Source organism: Populus alba, chromosome 18 (genome assembly GCF_005239225.2).
Source record: "Populus alba chromosome 18, ASM523922v2, whole genome shotgun sequence".
NCBI classification, from domain to species: domain Eukaryota; kingdom Viridiplantae; phylum Streptophyta; class Magnoliopsida; order Malpighiales; family Salicaceae; genus Populus; species Populus alba.
The window spans coordinates 11,679,147-11,696,106 of NC_133301.1; the positions used below are offsets into that span (position 1 = coordinate 11,679,147).

At 31.7% G+C, this 16,960-nt stretch overlaps 2 protein-coding genes across 2 annotated transcripts; one reads left to right on the forward strand and one right to left on the reverse strand.

The window, feature by feature from the left end:
• The first annotated feature begins 2,148 nt into the window (after positions 1-2,148).
• LOC118033237 (zinc finger protein CONSTANS-LIKE 5) lies at positions 2,149-3,916 on the forward strand. The gene is made up of 2 exons (XM_035038148.2): positions 2,149-3,127; positions 3,248-3,916. Exons 1-2 carry the CDS (start codon positions 2,384-2,386, stop codon positions 3,632-3,634), a joined length of 1,131 nt encoding a protein of 376 aa, XP_034894039.1. The 5' UTR covers positions 2,149-2,383; the 3' UTR covers positions 3,635-3,916.
• An 8,403-nt stretch (positions 3,917-12,319) lies between these two features.
• On the reverse strand, positions 12,320-15,756 carry LOC118033236 (probable receptor-like serine/threonine-protein kinase At5g57670). The gene is made up of 10 exons (XM_035038147.2): positions 15,458-15,756; positions 15,092-15,192; positions 14,850-14,968; positions 14,647-14,753; positions 14,154-14,561; positions 13,776-14,030; positions 13,427-13,584; positions 13,134-13,349; positions 12,752-12,901; positions 12,320-12,644 (listed from the first exon to the last, which is right to left on the reverse strand). Exons 1-10 carry the CDS (start codon positions 15,588-15,590, stop codon positions 12,492-12,494), a joined length of 1,800 nt encoding a protein of 599 aa, XP_034894038.1. The 5' UTR covers positions 15,591-15,756; the 3' UTR covers positions 12,320-12,491.
• Between the last annotated feature and the right edge of the window lie 1,204 nt (positions 15,757-16,960).

Sequence of the window (16,960 nt, forward strand, 5' to 3'; positions counted from 1 at the left end):
CAACTAAGTTTAATTAAATTAATTTTATTTAAAACTCAATTTAAGTTAGATTAGCTGTGTTTTGTTTAGAGATGTAATGGCTTTTTTTAAAAGATATAATATCCTTTTTAAATACAAATTATATCTTCAAAAACTAAAAAAATATGTTTTTTTACCAAAAAAAACTAAAGTATTAATAGACCTTAATCTCATCGTCTCATATAATGAGATGTAGAGTTACACGAATAATTAATTGGTGAAAACTTTGGTGTCCACCTTTAATTATAGTGTCTTTCACTTAACTGAGAGTGGAGGTAAATGAATGATTAGTAGTGAGAAATTGCATAGAAATAATCATTAGTATAGAAATAAGGTATCTAATTTGCATTGAAAATGATGTTTGTTTACGTTGTTGACCATTAACTAAAAAAAAAAGTGATACCAGATTTGCATATATATATATATATATATATATATATATATAAAATTGAAGAGAATACAATATAAAATATGTTAGTTAATCATTAAAAATATTGTTTGCATGAAAAACGCGGCACATGTTCTGACTTCTCGGAACTCAAAAAGATACATGTAGAAGCCAAGAGTTTTTTAGGTCAAAATAAGAGGGGAAAAAAGAAGAAGAAAGGGGGTGTGCGGGTCCAGGTGGACTGAACAAAAATATAGTTAGACTATAGCTCTGTAACCTCTGTTTGTTTGCAGGAAAGTGAATTTTTTTTGGAAAGTGAATTCCGGAAAAAATGAATTCCTGAAAAATGAATTCCAAAAAAGTATTTTTCGATGTTTGGTAGTGTTATGGAAAATGAACTGGAAAACACTTTCCAGTGTTTGGTTGTATTATGGAAAATGAACTGGAAAATAATTTATTAATGAATTAATTTTTTAAAATTTTTTTATCTAATATATATAAAATATTTAATCACTTACAATAAAAAAAATAAAATCTAAAATGTATAATGATGAATTTTTTTTTATTAAATCCTATATTCATACATAGCTTATTTTATAAAATATAACTATATATATCATATCATATTATAGAGAAATAAGCTTGTGAAATATTTTTTACTATTCCATTAAAACCATTTATAATTCCATTACATACAAAATACATCCGATAAAACTATAGTTTTAATAATATTTTTAGCATGTAATAACATTGGATAAAATATTAAGGTATAAAATTAACTCTAAATTAGTTTTTTTTTTTAAATGTTAAAAAAATAGCACACTTAAAAAAAAAAAAAAAGTTCCCGCAGGCAAATGAACAATGCAAGAGAATTGCATTGTTCACTATTTTTTAGTGAACAGTGTACGCAATACACTGTTCATGTTAATTGCACTGTTTATTGAACAATGCAATTAACATGAACGGTTACAAAAAAGCATGAAATGACCCATCTCTGGCCACTGTTTTTATGAAAGGAAACAAACGGAAAGTGTTTTCCTTTATTTTAGAAAGAAAAACACTTTCCTTTCACAACGTTGTAATTTTTTCATTGACTGAATTCATTTTTCTTTGATTATTTTTCCTTGTTCTCGTCAAACATTGGAAAAGCAGAAATCCTGCAATCAAACAAGGTCAAGAGAGATTTAAGATGTGTGAGAGAAAAAGGAGGGAGGGAGGAGGACAGAGAGAGGGTAAGTGGGGAAGAAAAGGTCAACGGGTGAAAGAGTGAGTGCAGGCTTCATTTCACTCTGTATGGGCCATGGCCCAAACCCCGTGGTTAGATTTCTACTTTTACCATCCTACTCGCGATTTTTACATAGGGTTGCAACGGTTGTTATTAATTTGATACCCCTTTTTATTTCTCGCTGCAACGGTTGTTATTAAAGATATATTAAAATTTACTTTTTATATTAATGTATTGAAAATTTAATTTTTAAAAAAAATAATTTAAAATAAAAAAATTAACTTTTTTAAAAGTATTCTTGCCCCGCAAAAGGAAACAATAAGTTTTGCAACCACCGTCATCATCTCTCCCTCGAGTCCCCCCAGCTCAAACGGGTCCTACGTCGGCACAGACACGTGACAGCAACTTCTCACAAAGACTATTAAAATCCTCGAAAAAACCCAAACCCGAAACATGTTTTTTGTCTTAACAAATAAAAAAAATGAGAAACCTTTTTACTTGGCTATGAACTCTCCACGTGCTCTCTTCTTCCTTATCAGCACCCAACTTTCCTTTCCTCTGACTAGACTTAAGAAAGATAATAACAATCAACACACCCGCCTCTTTTACTCTTAAAGCCCCCACAAATCCCAAACCACCAATTCGATAACTCTCTCTTGCGGGATTTTGGAGAATCAAGAAACACCCCCCCTAAAAAAAAAAAAGTTTTCGGTTTTCCTATTTATTTGATCAGAAACTGGGAGAGAAAAAACATGGGAATTGAAGTCGAGAGCTTAAAGAACTTAACCGGAGGATGGAGTGTTGCGGCTAAACGTTGTGACTCGTGCAAAACCGCGGCTGCAGCGGCGTTTTGCAGGGCCGACTCTGCTTTTTTGTGTCTGAATTGTGATAACAAGATTCACCATAGCCAGGTGAATAGCAAAACCATGTCCCGGCATGAGCGTGTGTGGATGTGTGAGGTCTGCGAGCAAGCACCAGCTGCGGTTACTTGCAAAGCTGATGCAGCTATTCTTTGTGTCACCTGTGACGCTGACATCCACTCTGCTAACCCTCTTGCTCGCCGTCATGAACGAGTCCCAATCGACCCCTTTTATAACTCTGCTGAATCAATTGTTAAGACTTCCACGGCGTTTAATATTCTAACACCCGGAGAAAATGGCGTGTCTGGATCTGATCAGAACGATGATGGTGTTTCGTGGCTGTTACAGAGTAATCACACAACACATGACCATAATTCAAAGCTCCGAATCGAGAATCCTGTTGTGAAGACTGGAGACATGTTTTTCTCTGAAATTGATCCGTTTCTTGAATTCGAGTATCAGAATTCCATCAATGCGAGCTATGAGCAGATTCATGGTGGTGCTGATAGCGTTGTGCCTGTGCAAACCAAACCAGCTCCGCTTCCGGCGATCAATCATGAAAGTTGCTTTGACATTGATTTCTGTAGATCTAAACTCACTTCTTTCAGCTACTCATCTCAGTCTCTTAGCCACAGCGTAAGTACCAGAACCTGCTTAATTAAGCTCAAAAGAATTATATATATATATAAGCGCCTTTGTAACTAAGGTTTCATAATTTGTAGAGATGCTGACAAAGTTTCTTTGATTTTTTTTCAGGTTTCTTCGTCTTCCCTAGACGTTGGTGTTGTCCCTGATGGGAATTCTATGTCCGACATATCCCATCCTTTCAGCCGAAGCATGAATACTACTACCGATCCAAGCATGCCCCTCTCAGGCTGTACTGCGAATCAAGCAGCAACTCAGTTAGCTGGGATTGACCGTGAAGCTAGAGTTTTGCGGTACAGAGAGAAAAGAAAGAACCGAAAGTTCGAAAAGACCATACGGTATGCTTCCCGAAAAGCTTACGCTGAAAGCAGGCCGAGAATCAAAGGCCGATTCGCAAAACGAATCGAAATGGAATCCGATATGGACAACCTATATAACTCTCCGAGCTCTGTCCCTTTCATGGCCGATACCCAATACGGTGTCGTTCCCTCTTTTTGACCGTGGATTTAGGGAGAGGTTAACTAGCCAGTTAATTACTATCTAGAAGATTATGTAATTTTTCAGCTATAATCAATAACGGTAAGGTGGTCTTACCCTCTTTTAATGCTGATTACAGTAATCTGTAAATCTTAGACGAATCCTTGAAAGGATCAGTTGAAGTGTAGCCCTTCGTTTTATAGGCAACAATATTAATCACGTTGCAGCTAAGGCTTTTGCTCTTGAAATTTTGCTTTTCAGGTCAAAAGCCCCATTTATCCATTTTCTTTTTTAAGGGTTTTTGGTTTTGGTCTTCTTGCTAATCTATTGAACTCTTTTTTTTTAACTTTGCTGGGACTTCTTCCTTTCTCGAAAAAGATCACGAATCTCTATCTCCAATTGCTCCAAATATTAATTTCCCTTTTCAATCTATTACATTATTTTTTTGTCAGAGCAAACAGTAAACTTTTATATTTTTATATTTATTAATATTGGTATTCTAGCTTGAATACGTTAATTAATTTTATAGATTTTAAAATTAATAATTATATATATTTTTATAATTTCAAGGTTTATATGATTTAAATCAATAATATCTAAATAATAAATTTAAAATCTAATAAGTTAGACTATACTGTTAGAAAATAATATAAATCATATTTTAGAATCTCATCTAAAAGCTTAAGCTTTTAAGTTGAGTAATCCTTTAATATATGTATAAAAATATTTCCTGAACTAGCATACGCAGAAAAACATTTCTCAAATTGCGCTTTAACATGCTAAACAAATTTTTAGCAGTAAAATTATTGTCGAAAGTATGAATTTTTGTTGTTGTTGTCATGTGAGATATACTTGACAATAAATTATATTTATTTGATCTAGCATGCGTGGTATATGCGTTATGAAAGTGTTAAAATTTGATTGTTGGTGTGCATTACACGCACACAATTTGTAGATGATGCATGGCTCACCGTAACCTTTAAAAGTAATTTTTTTTTTATTTTTTTTTTAATTTCATCTCATCAATATCTTTACAATAATATTATAGACAATTAGTAATAATAATAATAATAATAATTTCTCCGTGGCTTTAATCTCTTATTCTTTCTTTTTTTCTCTCTTTCCTATTGGGCTATATTGTGTTGTCTTATTTCTTTTACTTTCCATCTCTACTCAAACTCTTATTTGGTCCCTCAATTTACATATAATCTTAATTTTAGTTCTATTATTAAGATTACTTCATGAATTAAACTTAGTTTTTTTTTAAGTTGGACAAAAATTAACTATTGTTCTAGCAATTGCATTAAAAAATAAATATTAAATTTGATTACTTTTTCACAAAAATAATGACTGGAATTATCATAATAAAAATATAAAAATTGAGGGACCAAATAAAAATATAACCTAATAAAAAAATTAATTTTTTTTAGTATATCTCCACAAATCGTCGAAATATGCATTATTAAAACAACACCTCTCCAAAAACCGTTTTGAAGAATAACATAATCCAATTTTTTTTGAAAAATTAATACATTTTAGTGGGTTGCCCAATCCAGTAGATTGTGTTATTTGTAAGTTGAAACGAAGCTAACAATTTTTTTTAATATAATTTTTTTAAAAAAAACCACCATCATTGTATTCTCAATAATATTTCATTTAAATTTTAATAGGATTCCTTAACTTATGAAGTTAATTGAAAATTATGAAAATTATATATAAAATTATTAATGAAAATGATTAGTGACGAACTTTTTAAAATTCAATAAAATTCTTAGCGCAATCTGATGGTTAACCCATCCCAAAACTTTTTGGAAGTATACTAGTTTCCAAAACTCTTTTTTTTTTTTCTTTTTTTTTGTGAGAGGTGCTAGTTCTTCGGAAATAAAACATATTATTGCTAATTAGTAGTTCTGTATGAATTTGACAGACCGAGAAAGAAAAGGACTTTCCCGGACTGAAATATGGGAGTTTTCGCGTTTCAGGAGGCATGGCAGCCAGACAGGCTGTGACAGGAAAGGGCAAATCAGGGCATTCAACACCTATCTTTGACCAGATGTTTCACAACTGCCTTCTCCATCTAAAGAGAAATTCGCCTTTCCTAGAGCTTGTCTGGCAGTATAATTATAATTATTTTTTAAATAATTTTTTATATTAAAATATATATTAATGATATTTTTTAATTTGTTAAAAATTATTTTTGACATCAGCACATCAAAATAATTTGAAAATACTAAAAGTATATTAATTTGAAGTTAATAAAAAAATAAAAAAATTTCAAATTTTTTCAAAAACGTTTTTGAAATACAGAAACAAACAGGCTTTTACCGTAAAAATGTTTGTACTAATGACTTTTCAGCATATTTCAGTTATTTTGATGTATTTATGTTAAAAATATTTTTTAAAAGATATTCTTTTTATTTTAATATATTTCTAAATAAATAAATATTTTAAATTATTATTATTGACACAATTCCGAGCACATTCAGCCAATAGAGAGGCAAGATACATTAGAAAAGCCATCCCACACGACGCTTCACCGTATATTTATGCTCAATATGAAATAAAAATGAGTATTTAAATGAGGTGGTTAGGAGTTTAGTAATGTTATTTTTTTTATTTAGAAATATTTTTAAATAATATTTTTTTATTTTTAAAAAATTATTTTTTATACAATACATCATAATAATATAAATATATATAAAAAAATTAATTTCAAATAAAATTTTAAAAATTATTGTTTGTAACGTAATTTCAAATGGCCATTTTTTTTCTTGTTTGAACGGTCGACAATAGACTTTGAGTGTGTTTGGTATTGCGGTAGCTGTTGTGGTTGTGATTTGAAAAAAAATTGTTTTATAAAAAATGTTTTTAGTTGAGGTTGGTTTGAAAAAATAGATGTTTGGTTAAAACTATCGTTGAAATTGAGGTTGAAGAAAAAGTAGTTTTAATGTGTTTGGTTAAGAATACTTTTGAAATTGAGGTTATAAAATACTTTTAAAAAATATATATTAATATTGATGGTTTTTAATTTAAATTTTATGGATTTAACTATTGCTATTACATCATGAAATAAATCACAGTTAAAAAAATTACTTTAACAAAAAACTATCTACAATTCCATTATGTACAAAATTCATTCGACAAGAACTACAAAATTAGATAAAATATTATCAAAAATAAAATTAAGATTACACTACGAGTAAATTTAATTCACCTTAAACTAATTTAAAAAAAAAAAAACAAAAAAAAATTGTTGTTCACGTGAAAAAAAAAAAAAAAAAACACTAACAGTGGAGGCATGCTCCACTGTTCATTGAACAGTGCATGCCTCCACTGTTAAAAAAAAAAAACCTGTTTAGTGAACAGTGGAGAACAGTAGAACTGCCATGCAAAAAGCAGCAATTTTTTGTTTTTTATTTTCCTGTGGCTAGAACACAATAAATTAAGGGACTCATGCACAATAAACAATTTTTTTTTTATTTAACAAAACACTGAGCCAATATGTTTATAAAAAAACGCAACCTCTAACTCGTAGCGAAACAAGCTCTAATTTCTCACTGTCCACGCTCTCAAAACCATCATCCCGACGTCCTTTTTATCAAAAAGATGTGAGCGCAGTTTCACACACAAAAGTCAATTTTTGGAGATCAAGAGACAAACATGTTCTATCCATTGTCAAGATTGCCACCAACTTCTTAATTAAAAACTGTGAAAGTTTTTATTTTTTTTGAATTATCACAAACATAAGTTAAAATTCTTAAAAGACATGTGCAAATAACTTTTCATTTACGAAGAAGATGATGCATATAGGCCAAATCATTTAAAAAAAAATAGAAAAGAAAAATGGACTTCTATTTCTTTATGTCTAGGGTATGTCAGTCTTTTTCAAATTCAAGAAATGGATCCACGTCAAATACATTTACGTGTAACCAATTAAATTTTATCGACATTTTGTACTTTTCTCCATGGAAAAACATATAATTTTTCATACTAGTTTTGCACCTTGATTTGCTATGGGTTGGTTATTTTTTTTAAGTAAAATAAATAAATATACAGATTTTATCAATGTGTTTTGGAAAGTGAAAAAAAATCATAAAAAAAAACAAATTAAATCAAAATATAAAGCTCAACTATAAAACAACTCAGTGCTAAATGATAAAATTAAAAAAAATAAAATAAAAAAAAATTGGGTCAACTCGTGTTAACCAGCGAACCCCACAACCATAAGCATATAATTGGGATAACCTCATAGAAAGGAAATTGAAAAAAAAAAAAGAGCATGAAAACCAATCCCTTAAGAAATTAAATGTTGAAAAATAGAATTGAGAAAAAAAATTAATTTTAAAAAAATACCTAAGAAAGATTAAACTCAACTTGTGTTAATCTTTGAAACTCGTGATCATAGTCATAAGGCCGAGACTAATTGCGTAGAAGGTAAACCCACAAAAACAACGAAGCAAGATTTTCAATAAAATGAAAAAAATAAAGATCCGAGTTAGCTCGTGTTAATCCGCTAACCTCTTGACCATGAATAAAGGATTAAGATAAACCCATAAAAATAACAGTGAGAAAATAAACATGAAAAAAAAATTCTTAGATAATAAAATATTAAAGGATAAAATTGAAAAAAAAATAATTTTAAAGATTCATTTAACTATACATAAAAAAAATAAAGGCATATTAGAAACTAAGAGACAAAGGCTTAAGGTGTATTTGACAAACATACCCTTAACTTAAGGTTTGAGGCATTAAAAATGTCTCAAGCGTGTGTTTGGCAAACACATCCTAAATAACCAAACAAGACCTTATATCTTAAGAAAAAAATGGGGTACCAGACACGCCGTTAAAGATGGGTTTGGGCTTGGTCTAGCAACATGTACAGGCTGGGATCAGGCCTAGGCCACTTGTTTTGTTAGGTCAACAAATGACCTAACAACCTTATTTTTTTTTTTTTACAATTAGGCTGGACTTAGCCCAATCATATAAGTCAAGTTTAAGTCCAGCTCATGAAAACTTGGTCACCGGTCTAACCCAATGACCAAGTCATTAGCCTCTGCAGAATGTGAATTATTTCAGATTTTGCAAGCTAAATCATACAATAACAAAAGAACAGGGAGGAGGATTACTTGTTGCCTTTACTAGTTTGTCGTGAAGATGATGGCTCATGATGAAGATTCTAGTGGATGGTAGAGTTATTGTCGTTGTTGGATTAAGAGAGACACTTGTTGTTTGTTCACGGTTGAACCAAAACTACTAAAACTGGTCACGTTGTAAGGAGCTACTAGAACTTGTTGCGGGTTCTCGCGGAGACAATGTTGTTGGTACTAGCTATGGGTCTGCTGTGAGAAGAAGCTGTTGATTGAAGATGGAAGGGTTGCTTAATGTTACCATGGAAAGAAAAAAGAGAGAGAAGAAAAACAATGAGGATTGTAGGAAGGAGAATGGTTTGTTTTCTAGGTTAAAAAAATTAAAAAATATATGGTATAAGGGTGCTTTTATTTTAGATGGTGTTTGAGAAAGCTAAGAGAGAACTGGTAAAGGTGTATTTTTGCTTCAGTTTTTTCTATGGGAAAAGAAAATCCTCTTTTCTTTATCTCTATCTCCCTTTTCCTATAGTGGTCTTGAAAGATTATTATGTCTTTTTTTTAGCCATTGATATGCCCCCATTACATCTCCTTCTTTGATGTTGTTATAGTACAAGAACACCTAGCTTGAAACTAGTTTGAGTGTGAGTTTTTGGCTCCATATAGCAGCATGTTTAGTGCTACAAAATGGTTGTTATATCATCTGGGCGAGAGTACAAGTGATAAGGTGTAAATAAATGTGTTTTTTTTTTTTTTTAATCTTATGTAAAGGAGAGAGAGGGAGTTTTCATATTTGTAGAAAGAGAAAATCAATTGCTTATTCATTCTGTCTCATGAGACATTATATATATATATATATATATATATATATATATATATATATATATATATATAGATGTTGTTTTGGTGCTTAAGGTTTGAATTAGGTTTCTTCTTTCTCAATTTCAATCCTCAATCTTTCAATTTATTCAATTAGATCCTTAATTGAACTTTAAAAATCAATTCAATTTTACCCTTGCACAGTTCCAAAAACATCCATCAAAGTCCTTAGTTTTGGATTTATATAAATTGATCTTCAATTGATCATTCAACCTTTGATTTTCTTCAATTTCAGCTCATGAAGTCTCATGTCTCTTACAAGTCAGCCCTTGGTCTTGAAATTCTTTAATTTTGCCCTTGATTGATCCCAAACTTTATTTTTCTTGCAATCTTGTCCCTGCTTTCACCTAATTGACTTTGTAGAAATTAAATTTGGTCCCTTAAAATTTTAATTTTATCAATTAATCCCAAATTAGACTTTCAATCTTAATCTTTCGCTAGTTAATCTCCTAATAAAATTAATTTAACTCATTAAAAGTCTAATTAAGTTTTTGCAATTAATTAAATATTTTAAGTTGACTTAAATTAATTATTAAACTTAATTAAATCTTTAATTGGAATCATGATTAAATCAAATTGATATATCAAAAGTCTAATTAAAGTCCCCAGACTTAATTTTTATGCAAATTCATGTAATAACCATTTAATTTTGCATTGAATTTGTATCGTCTCTTAGTCTTGGATTTAATGGGGTTCAATTGGGCTCCCAATTATATCCAAAACCTTAGTTTAATTTCTTCATATCCTGAAATCCTTCCTAGCTTGCTCATGTCAATATGTTTTTTCATTTTTATTTTTATTTTTTTTATTGCTTTTTTTTTTTGGTATTTTGAAAATATTTAAGAAAATAGGGAGTCAAAGATTGGATAGCAATACCATGGATTTTGAGGCATGAAGGTGTCTTATTTGATTTGGTATAGACATTATGATAATATTTATTTTTTAAACTTTTTTTTATTTTTGAAAAATAATAGTTGTTTATTTTTAAAATTTATTTTAGAATTCAACACATAAAAAAAATAAAAAAAATAAAAAAAAAATAATTTTAAAATTTTAACTAATACGTGGCCCAACCGTGTTGCGAAACAAGTTGTGTATCACATGTGCTGTTTTGCATATGCCCATGTGGTGTATCTTTAGACCTGTGCCCTTCTAAGTTGCCCATTAGGCAGGCTCTATTATTGTTGGGAGACTCTGGGATCTAAAAGTAATGGATGCAATCGATCCGGGACCCCTTTTTTTTATTCGGTCTTGCTGTTAGATTTTCAATGTTAATGTGTGTGTGTATCTCAAATTTATTATAAGAGAAAAATAATATTCTGCAAATAAAAGTGTTTTTTTCTTTCTTTAGAAAAACCAAAGTGTTGTTGAAATGTTATTAATGATAAATGTCGGTAAATATACTACGAGTTGATGAAGCTTTTAGGAAGATCAAGTCAATTATTGATTTATTAGAAGATCACTCAGGAAAAAACTAAAATGAAGAAATTAGATTGATGATTTTTTTTATTGGGTGGATAGTTCCTTCTTTAACTCCTCAAACTTTAATGCAGATAAATTTAATCCATGTAATATAATAGTCACTGATGTTTTCTTGTTTAATGAAAGGGGTGTTTGAGAGTGTAATATCGGTTATTTTTAAAAGTGTATTTTATTTGAAAATACATTAAAAAAAATTTTTAAAAATTTATTTTTAATATTACCATATCAAAATAATTCAAAAAATAAAAACATAATATTTTTTTTTTAAAAAAAAAAACACTTATTCTTGGTAACATAAAGCGAATGATTTTGTTACAATTAAGTGTTAAAATATTATCCAATACTTTTGATATGGATCTGATCTGATTGTGTGGATGGTGTATATATAAGGAGTAGGGGTAATTATTTTCGGTTTAGTTCAGTTTTTTATATAAAAAAAAACAATTAAATTGAATTTTTTTTTTCAAAAAAAAACCAAAACCGATTCATACCAACCGATTTCGGTTTGGTTTTTTATAACAAAAACCAATTCAAATCGATTTGACTCGGTTTTTGCTTGGTTTTTTTTACTTTGGCTCGGTTTTTTTCTTATTTTTTTTGTTTTTAGGCTTATAAAACCGAAATTAAACAGAATCGGTCCTTCTTTTTTTTTTTTTTAATTCTACTTGATTTAACTGTTTTTTTTTTTTACGGTTCGGTTTTTTTAGTTATTTTTTTTTTATTTTTTTAATTTAATCAGTTTTTGAATTTTTTTGGTTAAGGAGTTTTCGAACTTCCTAATTTTTGAGAGTTTAATATTGAGATCAATTTTATTTAGGCAACGATGTACTTCAACATTTTCTCTTTTTAACAATTTAAACAAGACTATAAAGGTAATTACAAATAAGGTTCTCTCTCTTTATTAACGGGAAGAATTCTCTCTCCTTTCTCCTTTTGCAATTAAGAAGCATTGACAAGGGGAATTAGTATTGAAGTTCGAGAGGATTAATTAACAAAGTTATCAGGTTAGTAATTTAATACTCAATTACTGTTAATTAATCTATTTTTTAGGCAGTAATGGGTTTGATTATAGTGTTTTTTACTATTTAATTCTTCCTTCCTGTAAGATTCCATGTCTTTTCGTGACTGCTGATACAGTTCACTTGATCGAACACTCTTACTACTAAAAAGGTAATCCCTAGCTAAGTTGAATTAATGGTAGTGTTGCAACAAAATGGAAAATAAAAAGGTAAAGAAACATTTCCACTCTTGACAGCACTAGAAATTAATCACAAAGTATATAGAAACGCATAAGTTACATAGAACTGGAAGAAAAACCCTGTTTTTTTAGCCTGTGATAGACTTGTAGTCTGAACTATATTTCTTTCATGCCAGGAAAAAGCCTAAGACGTCAAAAAAAAAAAAAAAAAAAGGGAAACAAAAAGATTATCTGCTTACAAATAATCCTCCGAAGCAATATCAACAGCAACATCATATCCAAAAGTCACGGAGTAATCATCCAACTCATCAGATGTAAACTTTGGCATCCTCCAGCTTCTTGCAACTTCAGAGTCATGGCCGCCGGTACCGGTTAGAAGCTCTAGCACCTACAAAGAAAGCAAAGAAAACAGGAGATGGGTTCAATCAGGTTAGCTGGTTGCCATCTCATATGGACTCTAAGTGCATGACCTAGCACATAATAATGTATGTTCACCTCACTCATTGATGGACGCCATGGTGAGGATTGTCTCACACAATATGAAGCTGTTAGCACAACTCTATGCATTTGGTCTGGATCAAATTTTCCTTTCAATTCCGGATCTGCTAGTTCCATGATGTTTCCAGATTCCATCAGAGGCTTTGCCTACACATGCAAACCATTTAAATGAATTGGAATGACTCAGAGAGAACAAGAACTTCCAGTTCAGTTTTTGACAGACTTGAATTTACAAGTCAGAAGTCCTAGCTAGCCATTGAGGTTATCTCCTGGTAACATTATGTAGCTGGGATTCCCATCACAGTTGTTTAAATTGTTGAAATTTGAAGTAGTGTAGGTATTGGTAATCGATCAAGGGCAGAATCCAGTTATCACGTACCCATGAAAGAAGGTTTTGCTTCGATGAGTCCACAGGCCTCCGGCCGGTTATGATCTCCAAAAGAAGAACTCCAAATGCGTAAACATCAGTTTTCTCATCCACAATTCCGTGCATGAAGTACTCCGGTGCTATGTATCCAAATGTACCCTCAATTGGAATCACAGCATGGTGAGTCCACTTGTTAGGAAGCCATTTCGCAAGCCCAAAATCAGTTATCTACAGAAAAACGAAATACCCTTCATCAGCTTTTAAGATTAGAATAGTGGAAGAGTTTGCTTGCAATGTTCACTCACCTGTGGCTCATAATCAGGCCCTAGAAGAACATTAGAGGCTTTTATGTCACGATGTATTATTCGGTGCTTGCAGCATTTGTGGAGATAATGCAGACCCCTAGCCACTCCAAGGGCAATCTTGTGTCTTACTGGCCACTGAAGTGACTCACCTGTTTTACCTGATGATCATCCGTAAAATAATCTGTTAAATAAACAAGAATCATTTATTTCATCATCTTCAAATCATGAATGATTTCTGAACTAAGAAATGGAACTGTTCCATTTCTGTAGAATGTTAACATATATATCCTTTGCTATAGCCAATATTTTCAAATAGTTACTGAGAAGAATAAGTGAAGTAACTCCTTACTGTGCAATGCAGATGCCAAATTTCCATTCTGAGAGAAATTGAAAATCAGGTAGAGTCCATTTTCAATGCAGCAGCCAAGTAAGCTTGCAGTATTGGGATGGCAGACATGTCCAATAATTCCCAATTCCAGCAGGAACTCTTTCTCTTTAGTAACATCCTTGCTGTCCTTGGTTAGCATCTTTACCGCAATAGTTCTCCCATCAGAAAGATCACCTCTATATACTTCTGAATACCCTCCTCGACCTACTATATTGTCTGATGATACTCAAAGAAAAAAAAAAAAAAAGAAGCAGCATAAGACTTCTGAATTAATTTGATTTATTAGTCACTGAATCAGAAAGCTAGCACATACACCACATAAGCGTAGTAGTAGTTTACCTGGGTGGAAGTTGTTTGTGGCATTGGCAATTTCCTCATAGGTGAAGCATTTTAACAAAGACTGTTGCTTTTGTTTGGTGGAAACACTCCTATTTATTTTTCTCATTGGTGAAGCAAAAATTGAGGAGATAAGTTTACAGGTAGACGTCTGCTTCTTTGTCTTTGATTGGCCATTGAAATTGGTAGCCAGAGGAGGGGACTCTGTAGTGCTTGAGCCTCCGAAACTGAAGGTATCATCTTCTGTACTGTGAGATTCTGTTTCAATTTCATATAAAACAGTTCTTGGTGAAGAGTTCAGTCTCTTGGTTTCTGAGTTTATATGCTTTTCAACAGAGGAGGTAGTCCTGCCGCTACGAGTGTTACCATCATCGTTCTTGCTCAACCACCTTGAACTTGGTTGATGAGTCTCTGCCATAAGTGAATGACTGGATAGGTTAACACTAGAGGAAGCTACATTCTATCTGCATGCATTTTCCTTTACAATGAAACTAACCTCTGGTAGTTGCCGAATCCGGTCGTCTTTCACATTTCCCTAATGAAAGTACTGTGCAGGTTTCGGAGGCATGCTCGAAACAAAACCTTATAACTCGATGCCAAGTTCTAATATAGGCAAACAAAAAAAGAGAACAGTTGTCATTTATAAGTTATAATATCAAAGCATCATAGGGATTCTCTAACCTAATCTCGTTTCCTTACCTATTTGATTGGTTTCTCAAGCGACGTAGAAGAAGATAATCAGCTGAAATGGATTTTGCTTCCTCGATTAGACCTCTACCAATACTAGAGCTAAATCCCACTCTGGCCTCCAAACTTATCTGAAAGATATAAAATTCACAATAATTTCTAATTTCAGTGATGTTGCCGTAGTAAAAGATTGGAACATGCAGTAATATTCAGCAAGCGACAAACATTCAGAAGGTTATAATGTTGTTAAATACCTGCTTAGACTGGCAGGTCCTGGCAAACTCTCCAAGCACAGATATAACATGTGCCTTTGCTTGTCGAATCTGCGATTGTTTCTTCTTTGACTCCTCATCAACTGTATATAATCAAACACGCACAACATTACCATGTCTAGTGTTAGTAGATGCAATGTAGGTTACTAATCTATCTGATAAATGCAGCTCATTTGAACCAAACTTCACTCAAGGAAGTTCACATTGGGTATCCACTCCTACATAGTTTAGATTTGAATAAGCAGGTTTTGAGATGAGATAATGCAAAGATAAATGTGCAGTCAAGGTTATTATGCATGGAGAATCATTTATTTATTTTTTCATGGAAGTAGCACTGAAGATCCTGACCAAGAACATAAATGGCAACAATGGTGTCATTTGGTTGAGCAAGAACTCTAATTGCCCATGAAAGAAGCTCGTTGCTATCGTCTAGGTCTGATGAGATGCCAATGAGTATTTTGGAGGGAGCTGGAGGGATCATGTTGTCTCCACCAGGTTGGCCGACCAGCTCGAAAGATCTTGGAGTTGAGAAGGGAAAAGTATTCAGTTATTTGCTCTATTGTACGTGATGGAAGCACAGAAGCTTGGCTTAATAACATGTCGAAGGGAGAAACAGTATGATTAAGGTTAGTAGAGGGAGGAGATGACACATTAGCAAGCTCTCATTGCGTTATTCTTGTTTAAGAAGCATAATGTGCCTTTTACAGTGGCAAGAAGAGAAGTGATAAGTCTCTCCGAAGAAATCCTCGAGATAGAAGAATTAAGTGTTATGGTAGGGTGCTTTGGGGTATAAGCAAAGGTGATGGGAATGTATTTGATAAGTCTTGACATCTAAGCCAAAACCTCAACATTGGCTAAGAAAAAGTCCCACGTTGTTGGATCTGGTAGGAGGCCAGGTGGGGATATTCGCCACTCAAAAAGAGGCCTTACCTTTTTATCATGAATCGAGACGTTTAGAAGAAACTAACGGTTTCACTTTTCACATGGATGGATGACACAGAGATGCTTTGCACTTGATGGACATGGCATTATCATTTTGTCTTAGTTTTACACATTGCTTGCATATTTGCAAGAAGATAGGTGCAAATCATTAGGCTTACTCTAGCAATCTCCCTGTCTAATGGTATCCAAATGACTATGTGCTTGGCGAAAGGAAGAACACACGCACACTGACTGACATTTGCAGTATTGTATTTCACACTTCACACCCACTTTGCTTTTAATCTGTTGCTTTCTTGTGTTCATACTTCATACCGTTTAAGGAAAAAGAAGTAATAGCCTGAACTAGTTGATAAGTCCAAGATTATTGCTATTTCAGCCATATTTTGTTTAGATATCTAACTAGATTGGTGGCACATTCGATGCCGCGGGTCATATCAAGATTTCTCAACTCAGTCAAAAGAAAATATTTGAGATATAGTTGTATTTTTAAAAATGTAATTTTATTTTTTCATAATCAGGTTAAATCTTGATTAACTTGATAATATTAAAAAAATATTATTATATTAAAATAAAATAATTAAAATTAAAATAGAGATAATATGATCAAGATTTGATTCAAGATTAAAATGTAATTAATACAAAGGATTATAATTTTAGACCAAAAAAATCAAATAGAAACTTGATTGAATAAATTTCTAAAACTATTCTAAAATAATATATGCGATATTATTTAAGAGGTAAATTGATATTTTACTATTTGTAGAGTTTTTAAATTTACATATAAATAGAATATTATACCTCTTATTTTTTACACATTACATGATAGTACAACAATATATTACAGTAACACCTAAACATAAAAGCAAAAAGCTTACACTCAAATGTATAACAATTCATCTTTTTTAAAAG